This window comes from Caloenas nicobarica, chromosome 18, assembly GCF_036013445.1.
Source record: "Caloenas nicobarica isolate bCalNic1 chromosome 18, bCalNic1.hap1, whole genome shotgun sequence".
Taxonomy (NCBI): Eukaryota; Metazoa; Chordata; class Aves; order Columbiformes; family Columbidae; genus Caloenas; species Caloenas nicobarica.
Genome location: NC_088262.1, coordinates 8,029,946 through 8,050,430, shown reverse-complemented (window position 1 = coordinate 8,050,430; position 20,485 = coordinate 8,029,946). Strand labels below are relative to the sequence as shown.

Sequence of the window (20,485 nt, the reverse complement as noted above, 5' to 3'; positions counted from 1 at the left end):
TTTGTCTTCCGGGTTTTCCTTCTCTTTTATTGCTTTCCTAAAAAATAAACATTTGAGAGAGCTCTGGGGTGATTTAGTGGAGCAGGAAAGGGCAGGAGGCTGGGAGCTGCCTGCTCCCTTTGGCAAATCTCGCAGGATGATGGTCTGGATTTGGGGATTTTCCTTCCAGTGGAAATGACTGCCCAGTCAGAGGATAAGGCTGGGACAAGCCTGGCTTGATGGGGAGGCTGCTTCACCTCCTGGTACTGGGGCTGGAGTCAGTGGGAGCTACTGGGGCAGGAGCTGAGGCAGAGGATGCTGCCAGGGGGAGGAGGAGGAGGGATTGAAATGAGGGAATTCACAGCGGTGCAGAGGAAGCGGTGACCTTTGAGAAGCAATCTTCCTCGCCTGCTGCTATTTATCCAGCCTTCCCAGCGGCTTCTGCCACTGAGCCCCATCCTGAATGCGTGGGCCAGGCTGGGCAACGCTGGGCTGCCCTGGTGCTGAGCCGTGGCTCTCTCCTGTCCAAGGGTGGTTCTGATTTGAGGAGCTGAATGCAACATTTACTGCTGGAACAGCAGCTCTGCAAATGTCTGAACCTCCCTGCCTGCCAGGTGCTTTTAGGCAGGAGAGCTGGGAGGAAAAGCCACCTGTTTGTCCCCGAGCATCCCCCTTGCCCACCTCCCCCGGCGCTGCTCAGGTGAGCTCTGCCTGGGCTCGGTGGATCCACACCCGGCGGAGCAGAGGCTGCAGCTCCGTGTTTACCTGCACGGCGTCTGCATTCACCTTCAGAGAGGTGACCTGCCTGTCGCCGGAGCCGAGCCAAGCTGCATCCAGCAGCTGGGCTGTGCGGGGAGCAGAGCTCCGACCAACCGTGCACCACGGACCTGCCAGCCTCACTTAGCTGGGGAAGGGCAGGAGCCAGGGGGGTGTCAGCCTCCCTCTGTGCAGGAACCCAGGGGAGATGGTGCTTGTAGAGAGCAAGGCTGGACCGCCAGAACATCCCTGTGAGCACCTGCATCTCTGCTGGCACCCTGCCTCTCCATAGGCACAACATTGCAGACACCCCATCCCCGTAGGTGCCCCTCTCTGCCATCATCCTGACCCCTCTACCAGCCTCCGCTCACAAAGCAGATCGTGCCATGGGTGGGTTTGCACCGAGAGTGGGACGACTGCTGCGTCACTGACCCTCCGCCCAGCCCTCATCACTCAGATTATTTTCGAAATCATGTTCCTGAAGCTGATGGTACAATTCCAGGACCTGCTCCCTGCCTTTTGCACCCCCTCATTACCAGCAGCACTGGTAGAGATGTCACCCGGTGTCATGGCAGATGTGGGCCAGGGACATTCTGTCACAGGGGACATAAAGTGCCCGGTCCCATCCTGGCAGCAGGCAGGACATGGGCAGGATACAGGCAGGACACGGGCAGGACACGGGCAGGACATCCAGCCCTGTCCCCAGGGAACAGCAGCAGCACCACGGGGCACACGCAGCCATATGTCTCCTGAGCAGCACCGAGACCTCAAAATATATCTATAGGGTGTAGGTAGAGATAAAATATATTCTTAAATCCTGAGCATAACCATAATTTGTTGGTAGCAGAGCTCCAAGTGATGCACAGCTCTTTGCAGACAGACGAGACATGGGCTTTCCTAAGTTTAAAATCCACCAGATCACCTGCCCAGGCTCTGCTGGCCTTTCTGACAATCAGTTTTTCCCTCTACCAAGAAAACAAAAAAAAGAAGTGTAAATATTTGTAGTTATTTATTGAAATATCTGAAGAAAGTAACTGAAAATCACACTGTTGCTTAAAAAAGTATCCCCCAAACAAATCTCGCTGCTATATAAATATAAAACCACAACAATGTGGCAGAGCATAATGATTATTTTGTTTCAGGAGCTGTTTGGAACATCACCCTGAAGACTGATCGAATATACAAAGAGCATCTGCAGGGTGGTTGTCTAAAGCTTTCCCTTTAAGAAAATACATTTGTCAGTTAATGAGAAGGATTTATAATAAAGAGCAATAGGGGATGGGAATCCTCCCATCAGCAAAGCTGTTGGGTCTGGGTGATCTCCTGGTGTTCCCAAGCATCCTCACTCCCTTGGATCCCTGGGGAAGGAAGAGGAGGAGGAGGAGGAGGCAGCCTGACCCCCCAGAGCCTTCCTCCTCCTCCCACCCTCTCCCCATCCTCCCTCTGCCCTCGGCTCTGCTCTCTCTCAAAAGTGCCTTTGAGAAGAGAAACCTGGCTGTGAATTAGCCGGGAGGATTTTTCAATCTGAAATGTGCACTTCCCCCCCGCCCCGACACCCCCCAGCGCTGTTATTTCATCTCTTGGCTGCCAAACTCCTGGGAATTAATCCCGGCCGGCGCTGACAGCGTTTACATTCAGCGCTGCTCAGATAAACCATATCAACCGGCGCAGCTGAAGAGGAGCCGGTGCGGAAGGAAGAGCTGGCTCCTGCTCAGTGTCAGGGGTGATTTTTTTTCCTGCCTCTTTTTTTTTTTTTTTTAATATTTTTTTCCCCTTGGGTCTTTGCTCTGAGCAAGGAGCCACCCAAAACCCTGTGCTGGTGAGGCTGGCCATAGGGTGGTTCATACAGCAAAACTTGGAGCTCCTGGCTCTTATCTTGATGCAGATAATGGACAAAAAGAAGGGATGTGTCCTTCAAGCCAGTGAGAGCCTGCAAGCTCCGTATGCTGAGATTTCTCACCTTGTGTCACTCGGCACACAAGGGAGAGCTTCTCCTCACCTTCAGCTCCCAAAATCCAGGTTTTAATAGTTATTTGCGCAGCACAGTTATTGCATATTCTGGTTTTTTATCTCGCCTTTGCAGATGCATTTCTGTCTGACCCTTGCAGTAACCTCCCGGCTCTCCCTTTGGCTGTCACTGCCCTCTGGACACGTGGTGGAGATGTCCCACGTCTGAGCCTCATCTGCACCGGGCTTGGGGAGCTGCAGTTCCCCCAGCACATGGGGCAGGGAGCACCGGACCCCATGGCCAGCGGTGTGGGGCTTTCCCAGGGCTGGAGCATGGGCAATGGGCTGGGAACACACACCGCACCATGCCTTAGCTGCCAAATTCCCCTCTTCCCCCATTTCCCAGCCCATAAACCATCACCAAGGCCACCAAGGTGGTATCTAAGACCTGGGTCTCCTGCTCCCTGGGGCGAGGGGTCACTCCTGGAAAGCAGCATCCCCGGGCTGTGACATTTGGAAACACAGTGGGTTTAGCCCCTGCTGAAGCAGCAGGAGGGTGTAAGCCCATCACCCGAGCACCTGGAGCAGTTTTTCAGTGCATCCTCAGACTCCCACCCTGTCTCCTTTTCCACCAGTGCTTGCAGAGCACTGACGTGGCGGCGGGGTCCAGGTCACAGCGTGATCGTCACAGCCACCCCAAAGTGACGGGATCTGGGGGGTAAATATTAGTACGAAGTGAAGGGCTGTGTACGTATTTTCTCCCTGCAAGGTAATGACGAAATTCCTGGCTCCTTTTCAACAATCTGTTGGAAAAACCAGCCCTGTGTCAGCATCCTCCAGCCATCACTGCTTCTGGTCAGTCTCAGCCCGGAGCGCAAAGGTCTGAGAGCTTCGGGTCCCCACTGCAACCTCCCCACTCTGGAGCCAACCAGTCCTTTTGCTCGTGGTTTCCAAGCCAATGTTTCCCATCTGGAGCATAGCAGCGTGTGGGTTTGCTGAGCGTTCGCTTCCGCCTGGGTGCGTATACAGGATGTGGCGGAGATTCCGAGGGTGGCTTATTCACTGCATTAGCAGCACCAAGTGGTTTACCCCCAGAAAAAGATGCAGTGGGAGAAGAAGATCATTGCAGGGGGTTGGACTAGACCCACCTGGCCATGGGGCAGCCCCCCCGTGATCCCTTGCATCCCCCCAGCCCTGCAGCCCCCCCACCAGAAAGAAACCAAGAAGAACTGGAGGGGTTTGATTGATTTATCCACTGAAGATACAAGTTTCGGTTTAATAACACCATTCTGTCTGGTTACAAACATACTAAAAACCTACAAAAAGAAAACAACAAATTACACCCATTGTACACGGAACGGCATGTATAAAACCAGCACAGAAGCGCCGAGAAACACGTACATGGACAGTATCGGCAGCAGGAACAGGAAAGACACGGAGTTACATCAGACCACGTCGGCTCATGTCTGCGGGTCACGGCGGGACTGGTTAAGACATACTGACAATTAGAGACAACCTTGGCTATGGAAAATAATTAGTGTCACGGTCTGTTAAATAGGTCAGACCCTGGTGGGTAATTTTAATCCCTCCCTTTTGGATTAGTCGGTCCAAGGTGAGCTCAGGGGTTTCCCTTCCAGTCTGGCATCGCTGGTGCTGGTCCCCGCGCTGACGTCGGTGCACCAGGGGGGCTTCCCCATGGCAGGGGGCGGGGGGGGCTGAGCTCCGGCCACAGAGCCCAGCCAGCCCAAATCTGGTCCCCACTGAGGTCACTGGGCACGTCCCCAGAGAGTGGGGAGACACTGGGATCCCCTTTACTGGGACAAACTGGAGCAAACTGGCAGAGATGCAGGAGGATTCCCCCAGGAGAGCCTGCGGCTTGGCTGTGGGGGTTTGTCTTGCTGTAAGAGAAGACAAGGGTGGTGGCACAAGGTCCTTAAGGGTTCCTTGTCTTCTGGTGACATTGGTGAGTCTCTCTAGCTGGCCAGGTGGATATGGAGCTATACCTGCCATGGGTGTTGGCTATAGGGAGGGGGGGACAGGAGGATGGGGTCTGTGCCCCATCCTGTACCCAACACTTCCAGCACTGAGCTCCCTCTGACCAAACACAGCATGGAACTTGGGCTGGGGGGGACATGAGCTGGTTGATACGAGCAGATGTCCCCAAAGGAGCCAGGACAAGGTGCCTGGGGAGTGGTGTGAACAGGGCTGGGGGTGACGGGGAGCAGCTGTGCAGGCATTTGCACGCATGTGTGCCGGAGAGGCACGCTCTGAGCCAGGACCCAGCCTCCCTTTCTGCTCTTCCACATGGCATTTATCAGCCCTGTCACTCTGGAATGGTATTTTTCTCCTTTTTTTCTGTTCATTTTCATCTCTCCCCAGATGAGGATTTTCCCCTATTTAAGCAATGCCTGCTCTGCTATGAGTGGTGAAGAGGGGGCGTTTGCTTTATCTCTTCCCCCTCATGAGCTCTGCCCTGGCCACCCTCCCCGATTCATCTTCCTTCCTACAGAGCTGGTAAAAATAAATATGTTTTTTGTTTGCATATATTCAACTGGCCTGCAATTTGGCTGATAGGGAGGCTCCTTGAGGGACAGCAGCTGCACGCATCTGGATTTGTTTTAGAAAAATGTGCCTGCAAAAAAAACCCCAAACCCAGCACACACATGCGTGGGCGCAGGAGGTCATGGGTCAGTTTTTTCTAGAAATGCAAAAAAAAATTTAAAAAAAAAAAGGAAAAGAAGAAACCAAGTCCTTCTCAAAGGGGAGGCAGGGATGACCTCTCCCTGCTGCTCCCCCAAAGCCAAGGCACTCGAGTGGGTCAGGCATGAACATGGGGACTTTCCACCCCAAAGTCACTTCCCTGCTGATTGCAACCAAGCCCAATTTTGATTGTGGGAAGGGAGAGGAAGGGCTTGCACTGAAAAAATCAAAATTCCCACCTGGAGAGGATTAAACTCAAAGGTTAATGTGTGAACTTTGCCTAAAAATGAACCATCCCTGTACGGAAACAACCCTGGCCCAGTATCCACAGAGCACGGGGAGTACATGAACTCATCCAAAATACGCATCGCTGTCCTCAAGGTTTTGGCACAAATGGATGGAGCTGCGCTTGTGAGAGTCCTGTGATGCACCAGAAAAAGATATCTAACAGCCTTGCTCCAAGCGATCACTCTCCAGTCTGGCACTGGAGAAAGGTCAATGGCTGAACAGGTCTTCTCCCATCTGCATGGGCTTCATCCTGACCTTGGCCAACAGCCGCTGTTTGAAACGTGTCTCTGTCAGCCGTGCAAGGGATCATAGAATCATTTTGGTTGGAAGAGACCCTCAAGATCATCGAGTCCAATCGTTACCTGAATCCTGGCACTGCCCCATGTCCCTGAAACCCTCATCTCCGTCTGTCCAACCCCTCCAGGGATGGTGACTCCAGCACTGCCCTGGGCAGCCTGTTCCAATGCCCCACAGCCCTTTGGGGAAGAAATTGTTCCCCAGATCCAACCTCAACCTCCCCTGGCGCAACTTGAGGCCGTTTCCTCTGGTCCTGGCGCTTGTTCCTGGGGAGCAGAGCCCGACCCCCCTGGCTCCAAGCTCCTTTCAGGCAGTTCAGAGATCAGAAGGTCTCCCCTCAGCTCCTGTTCTCCAGCTGAACCCCCAGCTCCCTCAGCATGGAAGGAGCAGGGTGGTGGTTCACAGTTTGCCCCTTTGCATGGGCTGCCCCTCAGCAGTGCCAGGGCGGGGGGCAGAGGAGCCTCTTTGCAGGGAAGCAAAACATCAGAAAAAAAAAACCCAAAAATGCCCTGGGGACGTCTGAAAGCACGGATGAACTGGCTGTGGGTGAGCCAAGCGGGAGTTCCTGGCTGGCTGCTCCAGAGGAGGGAGGTCTACCCGGGGGGGAGTCACTGCTGCCCCCTCCAGCGGTGTCCCCACTGCAGGGGGATGTCCCCAGGGCAGCCAAGGGGACCCAGCCGGGACTGTGGGCTCGCTGCCTGTCAAACCCACATCCAGGAGAGGAGCTGGTCTCTCCCCGAAAGCTGCCAGCTGCCGTGGCAGCAGAGCGAGGTCTGAGGAAACCTCAGAAGGGAACCCCCCCACCCCGCACTTCGATAGGTAACATTGCCTTTAATGTTAGAGCTTTAAAATAACAGAGGCATTTTGGGAAATACTGGGTGGCAAGAGTGACAAAGCTTCCTAGCACATCTGATTCTTCATCCCCAGTCCTTTAGGAATCAGTCCTCAGAGCATCCTATAAATCCAAGCACATGTGTGCAGGAGGCAACGGGGCTGCTCCTCCTCCCTTTTCCGTAACCAACGGGGAAACTGAGGCAGCAAAACTAAGCAGATTCACCCACAGCTTCAGGAGTTGGTGTTGGAGGAAGATGAGTGCTGCAAACCCTGCAGCCACATCTCTTTTTTTTTGGGGGGGAGCCCTTTGCCAGGCACAGCAAGGAGCACTGTGGGCCCCAGGGCAGGACGCAGCTCCTGCGTGGGCTGGTCTCTAACAGGCACTTTATTTAAGGAACCCAGTTTTACCAAGAGGGCAGGAATATGCTCTATGTAACAAGTTATTTATTAATTTTAACAGAGCAGGGACCTTTCCTCACACCCAGGAATCCCTCCTGCTATGTCTGCTTCATCTTTCCCCCTCCTCATCACAGCCCTTTTCTCAGAGCCGCCCCAGCCCGACACCCCCGCACCACCCTGCTGCTGCTGGACAGACAGACGGACCTCCCAGGGCAATGGCACAACGTGTGCCACCCAAGCCCACCCTCCTGCACATCTCTGCTACCTGCGGGGGCTGAAGGGAGATGGGGGGGTCTCACCAGCTCCCTGCATCTGCCACAAGGATCCCACCTCCACACCGTGCTCAGAGCCACAAGGGGAGGCAGCCCAAAGGCATCCCCCCGCTTCCCCACTCACCCACTCTGGGGGGGACATGTCTCTCCCACTCCCTCGCTCCCTCTATCCCCAGGAGGGTTTGCAGCAGCCAGCCAAGGAGAGGGACCAGGGATGATGGAGAGGCGAAGGCTGCTGCCGGCCGCGGTGCCGGGCGATGGACAGTGAGAGCGGCTCTGACCGTGGCCATCAGCCCTGCCAGGCGAGTAGAGAAAGTGCAAAGCAAAGTATTTTTGGTCCCAGCCGGTCCCCATATGCATCATGCCCCCAAAAGCGAGGAGCCAGGTTTACCCAGGGGCTTTGCATGGAAAAAGAGTTGTGTTGTTGTTCGTCAGACGGGGCTGCCAGTCGCTGCTACGCAGCAGAGCTTGTGCAAGAGACTTCGAGGTGGTGCGAATGAGGTGCGGGATTGGGGACATGGTGATGGACAGGGCAGGACAATAAGATGGAGCCAACAACCAACGCTCCCCCTCGCGCTCTGCATCTCCTTCCAGCGTCCCCTGCAGCCACTTCACCCCGACCCACCCACACCCTTCGTTATCCTATTTTTTTTTTTTTTTTTGGCTTATTTAGTTTGTTTTTAAACCCCGTGGAGATCAAATTGCGACTTGGCAGCTAAGAGACCTGGCCCTACCGGGCTCCCCAGACTTGAGCGAAGATCTTGGAGAAGAGACCAGAGTGAAGTCCTGGGGGGGAGTGAAGCCCCCCCTGCCCCTCGCCCGGCCCCGCCGGCCGCTCACAGGGTGGCGGTGGGATACTGCGCCCAGCCCACCTCCTTGTACGCCGCCGTCACGTGGGTGTAGATGAGGCTCCTCATCTTGGTCCAGGCACCGTGTGCCTCCGGGGTGAAGTCATCGGCGAACTCCTCAGCGATGACCTCCAGCATGACACCAGTGAGTTTCTGGAGGGAGGGAGGCAGATAGCAAGGGGTTAATAACCCTCCAGGGAGCAGCTAGCAGCAAATTTAGCTTTTTTTTCCTGCAAAAAAGTATTTAATCCTGTTGCTGACTTCTGGGAATGACAACCCTCTGCCGGACAGACAGATGTTTTGGGAGGTCTGCTGACACCCCAGGTAACCAGTGTGCCCAGGCAGGGGGAGGCTGAGACCTGGCACAGCGGAGCACTGCTTGCAGGTTCAAGCGTCTCCCTAATCTCAGCACCTCAAGTTATTAAGTCCTTTCTATCATGCTTGATTGCTAAATAAGGGACATTCGGCCACAACCACGCTGGAGGGGCTGCGGGCAGGATGCAGGCAGGATGCAGGCAGGATGCAGGCAGGATGCAGGCAGGATGCAGGCAGGATGCAGGCAGGATGCAGGCAGGATGCAGGCAGGTTAAGGTACTTGATGCTCCAGCACTGGCTGCATTTGGGAATGGTGGCCTTGGGGACAGCATGGCAGTGGGACACTGCAGCATCCTGGGGAGCAACCCCCACCACCGGCCAACCTCCTCTGGGCAAGGACAGGCAGCACCAGCTTGTCATGGCTCCCGCTCTCCTTTCCTCTTGTGGTAAGACAAGGGGTAACAGTTTTAAAGTAAAGAAGGGGAGATTCAGGCTGGACACGAGGAAGGAATTGTTGGCCCTGAGGGCGGTGAGAGCCTGGCCCAGGTTGGCCAGAGAGGCGGTGGATGAACCATCCCTGGAGACATCCCAGGCCAGGCTGGACGGGGCTCTGAGCAACCTGAGCTGGTGCAGATGTCCCTGCTCATGGACTAGATGAGCTTTGAAGGTCCCTTCTAACCCAAACTATTCTATGAATTTCTAAAGCATCACAGAGTTTGGTGTTTTTTTTTTTTTTTGCTCCCATCCTTTACCTTAAAGTAGATGGGCTCCACTTTGTGCTTGAGGGCATGGGCCTTGCCCACAAGGGCCAGGACAGAGGAGACCTTTTCAGAGTCATCGAGGTTCTCCACCACAGTGTTAATGGCACCCATCACCCGCCGAGCGTGCTTACGCAGTTGCAAGCTCCCTTCCATCTCCAGCGGGTCCTTCATGTGCTTGAACTGGCTGAAGTACTGCTTGGCCGAGGGGAAGTTGACAAAAAACCTTCAAGAAAGAACAGACACGAAATACCATCACGAGAGTGAGAGCAAGCTGAGAGGTTAAAGCAAAGTGTGGAGTGGTGGAGGTGCTGGAAACCACCCGCTTGCACCGAACACAGCCAGGGCCGGTTTTCTCTTTGAATTCCTTGAGAGCTGTGCCATTCAGCAGCCTAAAAAGCAGCAGGTTAATGCCTTTCTCCTCAACCTTCCCTAGCAGCTACAAGGGCATTGGAGCTGGATATTCATCAACAAAGCAAAGGCAAGATTGAGTTCTTGATACCCAGAGACTCCAGCCCAAGCATGCCAGATACTGGATATGTGCTCACATATATCAAAACATCATGTCTTGTCTCAGAGAGCTGGAGATGAGCATGAAAAACCTCTTTTTATCCCAGCCAGCCTCTCCCTGCCCCTCTTCCCCAGTCCTGCAGCACCTTCCCAGCCCCATGGGCTTTATTCCTGCATTGCCACCCAAAACAGTCACCCCCTGCCTTCCAGAGATCAGCCCCACCAGGGTCTCCAGCAAGATCTCAGTCCTGAGCTCACATCACTGCTCATCCCTGCCAGGAAGCACTTCCCCCAGCACAAGGATGCCCCAAACACCCAGCCCACCCCTCTGAGAAGCCTCTTTGCTGCAGGATTAAACCAATCCAAATGAAATGCAGCTGGAGCAAATGAAGCTGCGGTTGCAGCTGCTGTGCTGAGCTCCCTGGGGAGGTGGAGGGTTGGGGGGGTTGAAGGGCACAAGATAGCGGAGTGCAGGGCTGGGGCCACCAATACCAGCACCATCGATACCAGCACCACAGCCAGTCGCTCTCAGCAGCTGGGGCTGACACTTGAGTCACATTAACCACCCCTTTCCATCTGATGTACATGGGAGAGTCGCACAGCAGTGCTGGGTCCCCACTGCCACCCAGCTCCTTCTGAGGAGGCTCTCCCCGCCTCCTCCCAGCCCACCCTCCACCTGAACCAGGGCCAGTGAAGGATGCTCAGAAGGTGGCAGATGGTTCCTAGGGCTGTCCCCCATTGTCCCCTGCTCCAGACAGACACCCTGCTGCCTCCTCTTCTCTCCCAGGCTGCCATAACCCCCTCCTCAAGCACCATCCCAAACCATGTGAACCCACCCTACCTCTAATCCCAACCATCCCTACCTCCCTCCAGGACCAGGTGGGATCCTCTTCCTCTCTCACTACTTCACAGATAATCTCGACATTGAGGACCAGGCTCATTTACCACTTCATTATCCTCCTTTTGCCACCCCCCGCTTCCTTCCCCCACTCCGTTGGCTTGTGAAAGTTTGGGGGCATTGCCAAGGGAGCGGGTGAAGCAGCGCCTGGAGTGCACCCGCCGCTTCTGTCACTTCCCCAAGGCAGCTGGGATTCATCAGACTGCCCAAAATAGGTTTCGGAGGTGTGAAGACTGTGCAGCAGAAAGGGTGGGGGAGGAAGGAAGGTGGAAAGGGGGAGATAAGGTGTTGCTTTTAAAACCTGGAGGGGATCCATGACAAAACTCCTCTTGTTGTTGTGCAGCCTTTCCTCCCACCCCACCAAAGCTTCTCCTGACACATCTGGTCCCTGACACATCTGGTCCCTGTCAGGAGAAATCATGTCCAGGCCTGGCTGACTCCAGCTCCTGTCGCCACAGAGATGCTCAGTCCATACCCTTCAGCTCAGGGCTCTCAGAGAAGTGGTCAGGGATGGATGCTGGGCCCACACAGCACCTCTCCCAGGGTTTAAAACTTCTGCCCCAAGCATTTCCCAACAGAAGGACAAATGTTCCTCTCTCTTAATGGGACCATTTTTTCCATCTGGCCCCAGCATCCTTCTCCCCACATCCCAGACCTCTCCACTGCTGCACAAGCTGCTGCAGCTCCAGCTCTGACCCCTTGATATCAATGCCCTCCAGCCATGGACAACAAACACCTCACCAAGGTTGTATCTAAGGGGTTTGCCATCCCCAATAGCAGGTTTATTGCCCCTCATCCTTCGACTGACATCCTCAGGGGCGCTGGGATTAGGGGGTGCTGCTCAAGGTGGGACCTGCTGCCCACAGCCCACCCCTTCCTAAGCCTCTGAATCCCAAACCATCCGAAGTTCCCCGAAAAGTCCTATTCGATCTCAGCTCAAGGGCATGATGCTATGAAGAGTCAGGGAACAAGCTGAGAAAAATTCCTGGTCTGAGTCAGGCTGTTTCAGCAGAAGGACTACAGCAAGGGGGGATCGGCTGTATCTCCAGGAACCACAGCATCCCACCAAAAGAAGGACTGAAAGGACTCGCTGAGGCTGATGCCCTTTCAGGACTAGGAGCAGGGACTTCATGCCTTTCCCATGGCATCACCTCCACCTCTCTGCCACTTTCAACTAAACACCAAGATTGACTAAACCCCAAAAAGTCCCCAAACTGGGTGAGACCAGGTCAGTGAAGGTTCCAAATATCCACTTTCCAACCTTTCCCCACTTTGCAGCCCCTCAAGGTGATGCCCCCATGGGAGCTGAGCCCAGCAGCTCTCCAAGGGACCTGCTCAAGGGACAGCAGCAGTGCCAGAGGGGTGTAAAACCAGCAAATCCCTGGTTCACACGCTCAACCCCATGTGCTGCCTGCTGATGTTCATCGATGGAGAACTGAACGAGGGGAGCCCGAAGTACCTTTGCTTCAAGTTGGAGAGCAAATCAGTGGCTGGCCAGAGACCTGCAGCCATCGCTCCCTGCGGGGCTGGGAAAGGCAGGAGCTGTGGCAAGAACTTCTGGCCTGGAGCAAATATTTGAGTTGTCGAAGCAATAAAAAGAGGGAAGGAGACTCGCGCAGTGGTACTTGTTAATAAACAGAGAAGATTAATTTAACACAAAGGTTAAATATAACCAGAGGAAAGGAGGGGGGAAAAAAGGCAGAAATAAAATAACTCAAACAATAGCAAATTAGAAGAGGTGTCAGTCGGGGTTTTTCCATCTACAGAACATTTTTTGAGCATTCAAACATCTCGGGCTCTGGCATTTTGTTGGCTTATTATGTGTGTGCGTGTGTGTCTTTTGGGCTCTTTTTCTTCATTGGAGTCATTAAAAAGATGATATTTACCATTGCATATCACACAGAATGATGATTGATGGAAACCAGATGCCTGCATACCAATCTCATTATATTTCTTTTTAAGCGATTCCATTCTGCACTCGCTAATTTGTACTCTGCGAGCTACATCTGGACCCAACGGACAGGATGTCAGGATTGCTTTTCCTCTCTTTTTTGCCTATTTAACAACTTTAAGGACACAACCATTCCCAGTAGCAGAGCCAAAGGAAATAATTAAGGTGCAAAACCCACTGCAGTCACTGTTAACCTGGTTTCTGTTCAGGAGGAGAGATGCCACTTCTGCCCCCATCTCCCTCATCCTCCTTCTCCCCAGGCCCTGCAGAGCAAACCCCACATGGAGAAAATCTTCCAGCCCAGCCATCTCCCTCCCTTTCTCAGCTGGGAGGAGGAAGGAAGATACTTGCTTGGTCCCCTTGAGCACCTAAACTCTTGATGCTTCATTTACCCTGTTTGCAAATCATGGGGAAAAAAATGCCAGTGAGCCCTGGAAGCTGCTGGGAAGCACCAGCTGAAGCCCCCACCTGCAACTATAGACTTTTTTTTTCTAGATTTTCCTACTAATGCTTTTATGTTTTCTGTCACCTCACCCCTTTATGTGGGAGAAACTCTCTCTAACCAGCCTAGAGTCTCTCCATGTCCTTTTTCAAACCGCTCCTTCCAGCTCCTTTCTGCTTGGGTACCTACAAAGCAGCTGATACTGGGTGGGCAGGTGGTGTGTGGTGCTGCTATTTATTATGCTGAGGGCTGGCTGAGCACTTTGCCTGCACCTTCCCCCTGCCCCTCCCAGCCACCTGTGTCCTATCATCCTAATTTCAGGCTGGGGTAGGGGTGCTGGGTGCTGCACATGTTTACCGCCCCCAGGCCAAGGTGAGAAAGGTCTCAGCCAAGTCGATGCCACTGCCCAGCAAGACAGAAAAAGGCAAATCATAGAATCATTTTGGCTGGAAAAGACCTTCAAGATCATTGAGTCCAATCGTTACCCCAATCCTGGCACTGGGCCATGTCCCTGAAACCCTCATCTCCGTCTGTCCAACCTGTCAGGGATGGTGACTCCAGCACTGCCCTGGGCAGCCTGTTCCAGTGCCCCACAGCCCTTTGGGGAAGAAATCGTTCCCCAGATCCAGCCTCAACCTCCCCTGGCGCAACTTGAGGCCGTTTCCTCTGGTCCTGGCGCTTGTTCCTGGGGAGCAGAGCCCGACCCCCCTGGCTCCAAGCTCCTTTCAGGCAGGTCAGAGATCAGAAGGTCTCCCCTCAGCTCCTGTTCTCCAGCTGAACCCCCAGCTCCCTCAGCCGCTCCCATCACACTTGTGCTCCAGACTCTTCCCCAGCTTGGCCCTCACCTCCTGCACCAGGGGAGGGATTTTCAGGGCTGGTACCAACACATTCAACACATCTTCAGCCACGGCCAGAGAAAGCACTCAGGGAAAGTGTTTGACCCTCCCTGTGCCTTCGCATCCCTTTGACAGGGATGTCCTTGAAGCTCTTGGGGTGCCAAGTGGGATCTCTCCAGCCCCACACAGCTCACAGGTGATGCAAGGGCAGCCCTGGGCTAGGGGACATGGGAAAGGCTGTTTTCAGGTCACCCCGCGAGCTGCTGGCAGCCCCAAAGCCACAGCTGATGCAGGATGCAGGGGTCCCCATGCAGCTGCCCTGGGCATGAAGCAGCCGTAAGCGCTGGTTCCAGGTGCTGTGATTGGAGAGGAAATGCAGCCGGAGGAAAAGGGGCTGTTTCTTATTAAACCCACACTCGCTCCCTTCACCTCTCATGGAAGGGGCTGTTGTTTTGGCAAATATCCCTTGTGCATGTCCTTGTCAGCAGAGCGGAGCCCTTCTGCTCTCCTCGGCTCCAGAAAAGCATTTCTCTGGCTTGACCACAATGATTCACCAGCGTGTGACAAGCCATGGGACGGGGACATCACTGCATAGAAGGTCGGTCTGTTCATCGGGCCCTTTGCAAAGTGGGATATTGCAGTGGAAGGATCTTGCCAGGCAGTTTTGCTCTGAAATATGCCCATCGGCAGCCAGGGACGGACCCTTCCCTATGGACACCTCCAAAAAACACGTTGGCTCTGGGGGCAGCTGTGAAATAATTTCTTTAAATGCCATTTGAGGTGGATTCAAACCTTTTTTTTTATTATTCAGCTGGAAAAAAAAAAGGGGGGTTTCTGCATAGCCAGACTCATTACTCAGGCTCTTTGCTGTTTTAACCTAAAACTTACAATAACGTTTGGCATCCAAGGAGTGCTTTTCTATTTCACAGCTCTTTGCAAAGTGTCTGAAACCAGGTGTGCTAGCTCAGACTGAGCAGCTGTCGAAATCCGGCGCTCTGATTCTGCATTGGCAATCTTTTTGCTTCCCCTCCTACACCTCCTGAGAGAGGAAGAGCACATCAGGAGTGATGGAGAAGGTAACAATTTTGGAAATTTGGAAAGCTGATGGGGCTGGAGCGGAGATGGAAGGAACAGTGACGGAGAAACCCTGTGGATGTGGCAGGTTGCGTTGCCTGTGCTTGGCCCGGCATAAACATTCGGTGTGGATTTGCCTGGGAACTAATATTAACTGTCCCTGGGTTTTATCCTCTGCTGGGATCTGTAAAGTTTTGTGGTCCCGCATCTGTGATCATGGTACGTGTGTGTGGGTGTGGGAGCGAGAGAGTGCGATGCTCAGGAGATGCTCACCCTTGCACGGTACAGAGCTGGGGCCCCCCCAAGTGACTATGCCCCCCTGGCACAGTCTTGGAACATGGGGCATTGGCAGTAAACTACTGCGAGGGCATTAGAGAAAGAGGGATGCTTGGGGAGTGATTTCTGGGAGGGTTCCTGCGCAGAAGCCAGAGCTGCCCTGGTCCCCTCGAGCACCCAGCCTCCCCCGCTGCCAGCTCTCTAACGAGGGGTGTTTTTCAAAAAGGATCGATTCCTAAATTACATTGGGGAAAATGAGGCACAGCAATGAACTTGGGCACATGGGCAGGCTACGGGTGGCCAACTGTGCGGGCTGGTGTGCCCGCTTGGGAGAGACCCAGCCAAAACACACAGCCCCATATGCACAGGTTGGAGGTCTGGGTCGAGCCCCAAAGGGTTAAGGCTGCAGATGGAGCCCGCAGAGGCCCCTGAGCTCTGGAGGAGGAAGATGAGCGCGGAGGAGATTGTGCTTCCTCCGGCGCGAGGCTCCCCCACCGAGGAAATTGTCAATTAACCACATAGTTCTTAACCACACAGCGCAGATTCCCATGATCCGGTGGCTGCTCAGCCAGAAGTCCCCATTATTTGTGTTTATGGCCCCTGGGAGCCCAGAGGCCCTGCAAGATCAGGACCCCACCGTGCTGCTGGCAGCACTGTGCAGATTTGCTATGGCTTCAAGCACTAGCAGCAGCCGTGATGGCTGGGAAGCTGACGCCTAGCTCTGTGCCTCAGTTTCCCCACCTGTAAAGCATGGAAAGGCAGGGGGTGGTGGAGGATGGCTGGAGAAGGGGCAGAGGGAGGCAGACGGGGTTCCTGTAGGATGCCCCTACTGCAGCCCTCCCCATCTCTGCCTTTCAGGTGGGCATTGCTGCCTCTCTGTCTTTGAGGCACAGGATCAGGCCTCAGGATGTTTTTTTGGTGCTGCACCCACCATGGGAAAAAGTCATTCCCTGCCCTGAGCAGCTCCAAAGGGCTGGAGAGAGGATGGAACAGGAAAGTCCCTCTGCCACCAGACATAGGCAACTCCCCGGTCACAACCCCGACACCAGAAATGTGGCTGCTCACATATTCACCTGCTTTTACCGCTCTGCACATGGGGGTTGCACCAAAGCAGGGGCTCGCGGCTGCGTATCCCCCTTCCTTCACCCAGGCACCCTTGTGCATATCCCTTCCTGCCTCAGTTTCCCTAGCAAGGTGATGAGAAACACCAGAAACAAGCGGTAAAGCACGGAGGTGGCTGGGGCAGCTCTCAGCCCCCCGCACATCGCATGTCTGCGCACCCAAAACTGTGCTTGGCAGGTCAGCTCACACCGTGCCAGCAGCCCCCCTGCTGCCCCCTCCCCAGCCCTGACCTCTCAAGCTGCTGAATCATGTCTTGGGCAGCGGCTGCCGCCCGCACGGGCTCCCGGCGGCCTCCACGCATGACCCACTTCTCCTGGCAGCTGGTGCCAGCTGGGAACCGCAGCCAGGAGAGCGGCGGCCACCGGTGCCCCAACCCCGGCCAGGGCTGCCCAGTGTCCTCTTCCCCCGGGAGCTCACTGCAACAGGTTGGAGCTGGCAAGGGAATGGGTCTTAAGGCAGCAGCACAGAGCTCTGTGCGCGGATGGAGTTTGCTGCTGGGGGGGCAGCCTGGCCCCCCGGGTCGTGGCACGGGGATGCAGGCACATGTGCTGCTCCAGCTTGTGCTGCTGGAGAGGACAGTAGCTCCCCCAAATTATACTGACATCCCTGGGGACATGCTAGACATGAGGAAGAAATTTTTTACACTGAGGGTGGTGAGAGCCTGGCCCAGGTTGGCCAGAGAGGTGGTGGATGAACCATCCCTGGAGACATCCCAGGCCAGGCTGGACGGGGCTCTGAGCAACCTGAGCTGGTGCAGATGTCCCTGCTCATGGCAGGGGGGGCACTGAGGGAGCTGGGAAGGGCCCTGCAACCCAAACCGTTCTGTGATCTATGATTCTATGCACCAAAAGTCCAGACCTCACTCTAAGCATCCCAGGGAACCTCTGGCTGAGGGAGCAGCTGTGGGTTTAGCTGGGATGTGCCAGACCACGTGCTATGGCCAAGCATGTAAATGCTCCCAAGGAACCAAGGCTGACCCGAGGTGCCAGCTCAGTCCTGCCCTGTTGGCACAGCCTAGGGGAAAACCCCCCAGCATGGTGCCACAACTCTCCCTGGAATGAAGAAAACGGACCAGAAACTTCTACTGGGAAAGTTTGAGTTGGGACCAGAGCTCGGCCATGAGGTCCCCACTGCTGCAACCTCGCTGCCCCTCGTCCCCAGCCCCGCTCCGAGCCCCACAACTGCACACAGGGACACCGAATCAATGAGCTGCCTTGGGTGACTCCCCCATGACATTGACATGAGTCCCCCACTGACAGCCGGGGCACCCAGCCACCCCCGCTGTGCTACCAGGTGGGGGACACCTGGCTGAACTGGTGGATGGGCTATGGCATGGCCCAGGTGCTGGATAAGGAGCTGTGGGCCAAGCCCTGTGCTGAAGCTCATGGGATGGGGAAAAGGGGGATTTTGCATCCTCCAGATGTCTGCAGGCTTCACACAGCCCGGGGGGGTTGGTGTCCCCAGCCGCGGTGCTGTGACAGCCCCTGACCGCCCCTGGGTGGCTGCACAGAGCGGGGGCCTTGGGGGAACGGGCTGAGCCATCAGCTGGCTCTGAGAGAGGGAAATGTCTGAGGAGGTGGAGAGGGAACTCAAATGTCATTCTGGCTTCCCTGCGGAGGGGTCTTGCTGGGAAAATCCCATTGCGGTGCTGGCAGTGAGCCGGGAGGGGACCTGTCTCTGCTCACTGGCATGTCGGGGAGTTCTGCTCCCTGCACATCGCGGGGGCTGGAAAACTTTTGGCTGATTATTAATAAACAGTGCATCCATCCCAGGGGTGCTCTGAGCACCCACAATCCCCGGCTGCAGGAGCAAAACGGGAAGGACACAACCGAGGCTCCTGTCTCCTGTCTGGGTGCTGGGGTTGGGTCTGGGGGGAGCCCGGGGAGACCCCTGTGTCGCTGCTCCCTGGGATGGGCAGTGGGAGATTTGCATCCCTGGAGCATCTTTGCCAACAGGTCAGCACAGGCACCTCGCCTGCTCCTCTCCTTGCCCTGCCCGTCCTCCCTTAAATAAGGGTCACGGCCCGCTGGTGCTGCACCCCATGGACACCCCAAACTCCTGGTGTCTGCGGGATTCCCATTCGGCGCCTTCCCGGGGTACTCCAAACGATGCAAGAACCCCCACCCGCCTCTGCTCCCCACCTCAAGAGCATCCCCCTGGTTTGCTTTCACAGGGTTTGTGACCACCAGTCACAGCCCCATGCCAGGGGTGACGCTCCACACCCCACTGCTGGGGCGGCTGTGTCCCTGTCCCCCTCATACCCCCCATCTCCTGCCTGTGCCCCCCGCACCCCCTGCCACCGCCAACTTCAGCGCTCTCCTTCCCGCCGACGCTGTCGCCGGAGGGACAGATGGTGCCCTGGGAGACACACCTGCTTGGGTTTTATCTTGGCTCCCAACTTGCATTATTTCACCCGCCAGCCGGCTCCGTACCGCTGCCATCCGCATGCAGCCAACTGGGGGGGGTAAAAAAAATAAAATACCCCCAATGCGCCCAAGCTCGGTGCCGCTCTTCCTCCTCCTCCACCACCCCCCAGGCTTCATCCCTGGGCTAAGGTGACCTTTGCTAGGGAAGCAGCTTCCCCCAAAGTCCCTGGTGAGGCTCTCCCCGCCACCACCACCCGGCTCCAAGGTGTGGAAATCAGAGGAGTGCTGTGAAACCTCCCTGCTCCCCGCCAGCGATTGCGCCCAGCCAGCTCCCCACTCACTGTCATTCATCTCACTTCAGTTATATATATTGTTCTGCCTCTTCCTCAGCTATAAAGAGATTTACTTGGATTTGCTGCTTCCTTTTTTTTTTTTTTAAATACCTGATGAGTATGGAGACACCAACGTCCTCGCAGTTTGCATATACTCTGCTCCATGTCTCTTGAATAACCTTTTTCTCGGCGTCTGAAATCTCTTCACTTCTTTCCCATCTCTCAATCTCCATTTCTCCCTGGACTTTCTCCATGAAAAACAGCCGGCAGGATCCTCCGGGAAGCCAGGAGGAGATAAAGCGAGATGCGTGCGAGCGGGTATATCCTGCGAGCAGAGACAAGGTGTTTGCTCAGCGGCTCTGCCGACGGGTGGATGTATATATGTGTGTGTGTGTGTGCGCGAGCGTGGCTGCCTGCCGGCGTGTTTAGATATCTGTAATTTAAAAAAATATCCCGGCAGTGCGATGCATGCAATTAGATTTCGGCTCTCCTAGCACTGGCCATGGCTGTAGTTCGCTTCAGCTCAGCTCGGGTGTGTGTGGCTGCCTGATGGGGAACTGCCTAAAAGTAAAATATTCAAAGGCATCGCAAGACCAGCCTCTTCACCAATGTGTGAACGTGAGCTCACTTTCTCCCTCTCTCCTCCTCTCTCCCACTCCTCCCTCCTTTCCTTTTTTTTTTTCCTCCTGAAAGGGAGGGATGAGGGAGATGTTCTGGGAAACATCAGGACAGTGCTGGGGGTGGGCGAGATAGGGCTGGAAGGGTTTTTTTGTGTGGTTTTTTTGGGTTTTTTTCCAGCCCTTGTAAACAGCTTAGAGGCAATTCAGAATCCAAAGTGCTGAGTTAAAGTTATCCCGAGCACTGACTCTGCCTCAGCTCCCCCCTCGCAGTCCTTGGTTTGTGTTTGGAAGGACAGACCCTCGCTCGCCTCTGGTGTCAGGGCTGGACCGGGAGTCGGGGTGAGGGGGACGGGAGGTGCCCCCACCCATGGGTGACTCTTGTCACCAAAGGAGATCACGCTCTGTCCCACGGGGGCTGTTTTAATGACAAGGATTTACTCGCCCTCCCCGTAGCCAATTGTAAAGGCATCCAAAGTTAAGGCGCTTGTTAAATCAAAATATTATTATTCTGTGATTGCATCGCTGCTGGTGGTGTCTCAGCAGGGATGCGGCACACGGGAACACCTCCCTGTCAGCCTTCCCGCTGCCCTCGTGTGTGCCCTTTTGGGCTGGTTTTTTACCCAAATGCCATTTCCAGCTCCCAGAAAATCTGGCATGTTAAACCC

At 55.0% G+C, this 20,485-nt stretch overlaps 1 protein-coding gene across 1 annotated transcript; it reads right to left on the bottom strand.

Annotated features, from left to right (window-relative positions):
• Positions 1 to 3,924: 3,924 nt before the first annotated feature.
• CYGB (cytoglobin) lies at positions 3,925 to 19,809 on the bottom strand. Its single transcript, XM_065648082.1, has 3 exons — positions 19,312 to 19,809; positions 9,388 to 9,619; positions 3,925 to 8,473 (listed from the first exon to the last, which is right to left on the bottom strand). The coding sequence occupies exons 1-3, from the start codon at positions 19,452 to 19,454 to the stop codon at positions 8,309 to 8,311; spliced, it is 540 nt and encodes a 179-aa protein (XP_065504154.1). The 5' UTR covers positions 19,455 to 19,809; the 3' UTR covers positions 3,925 to 8,308.
• Between the last annotated feature and the right edge of the window lie 676 nt (positions 19,810 to 20,485).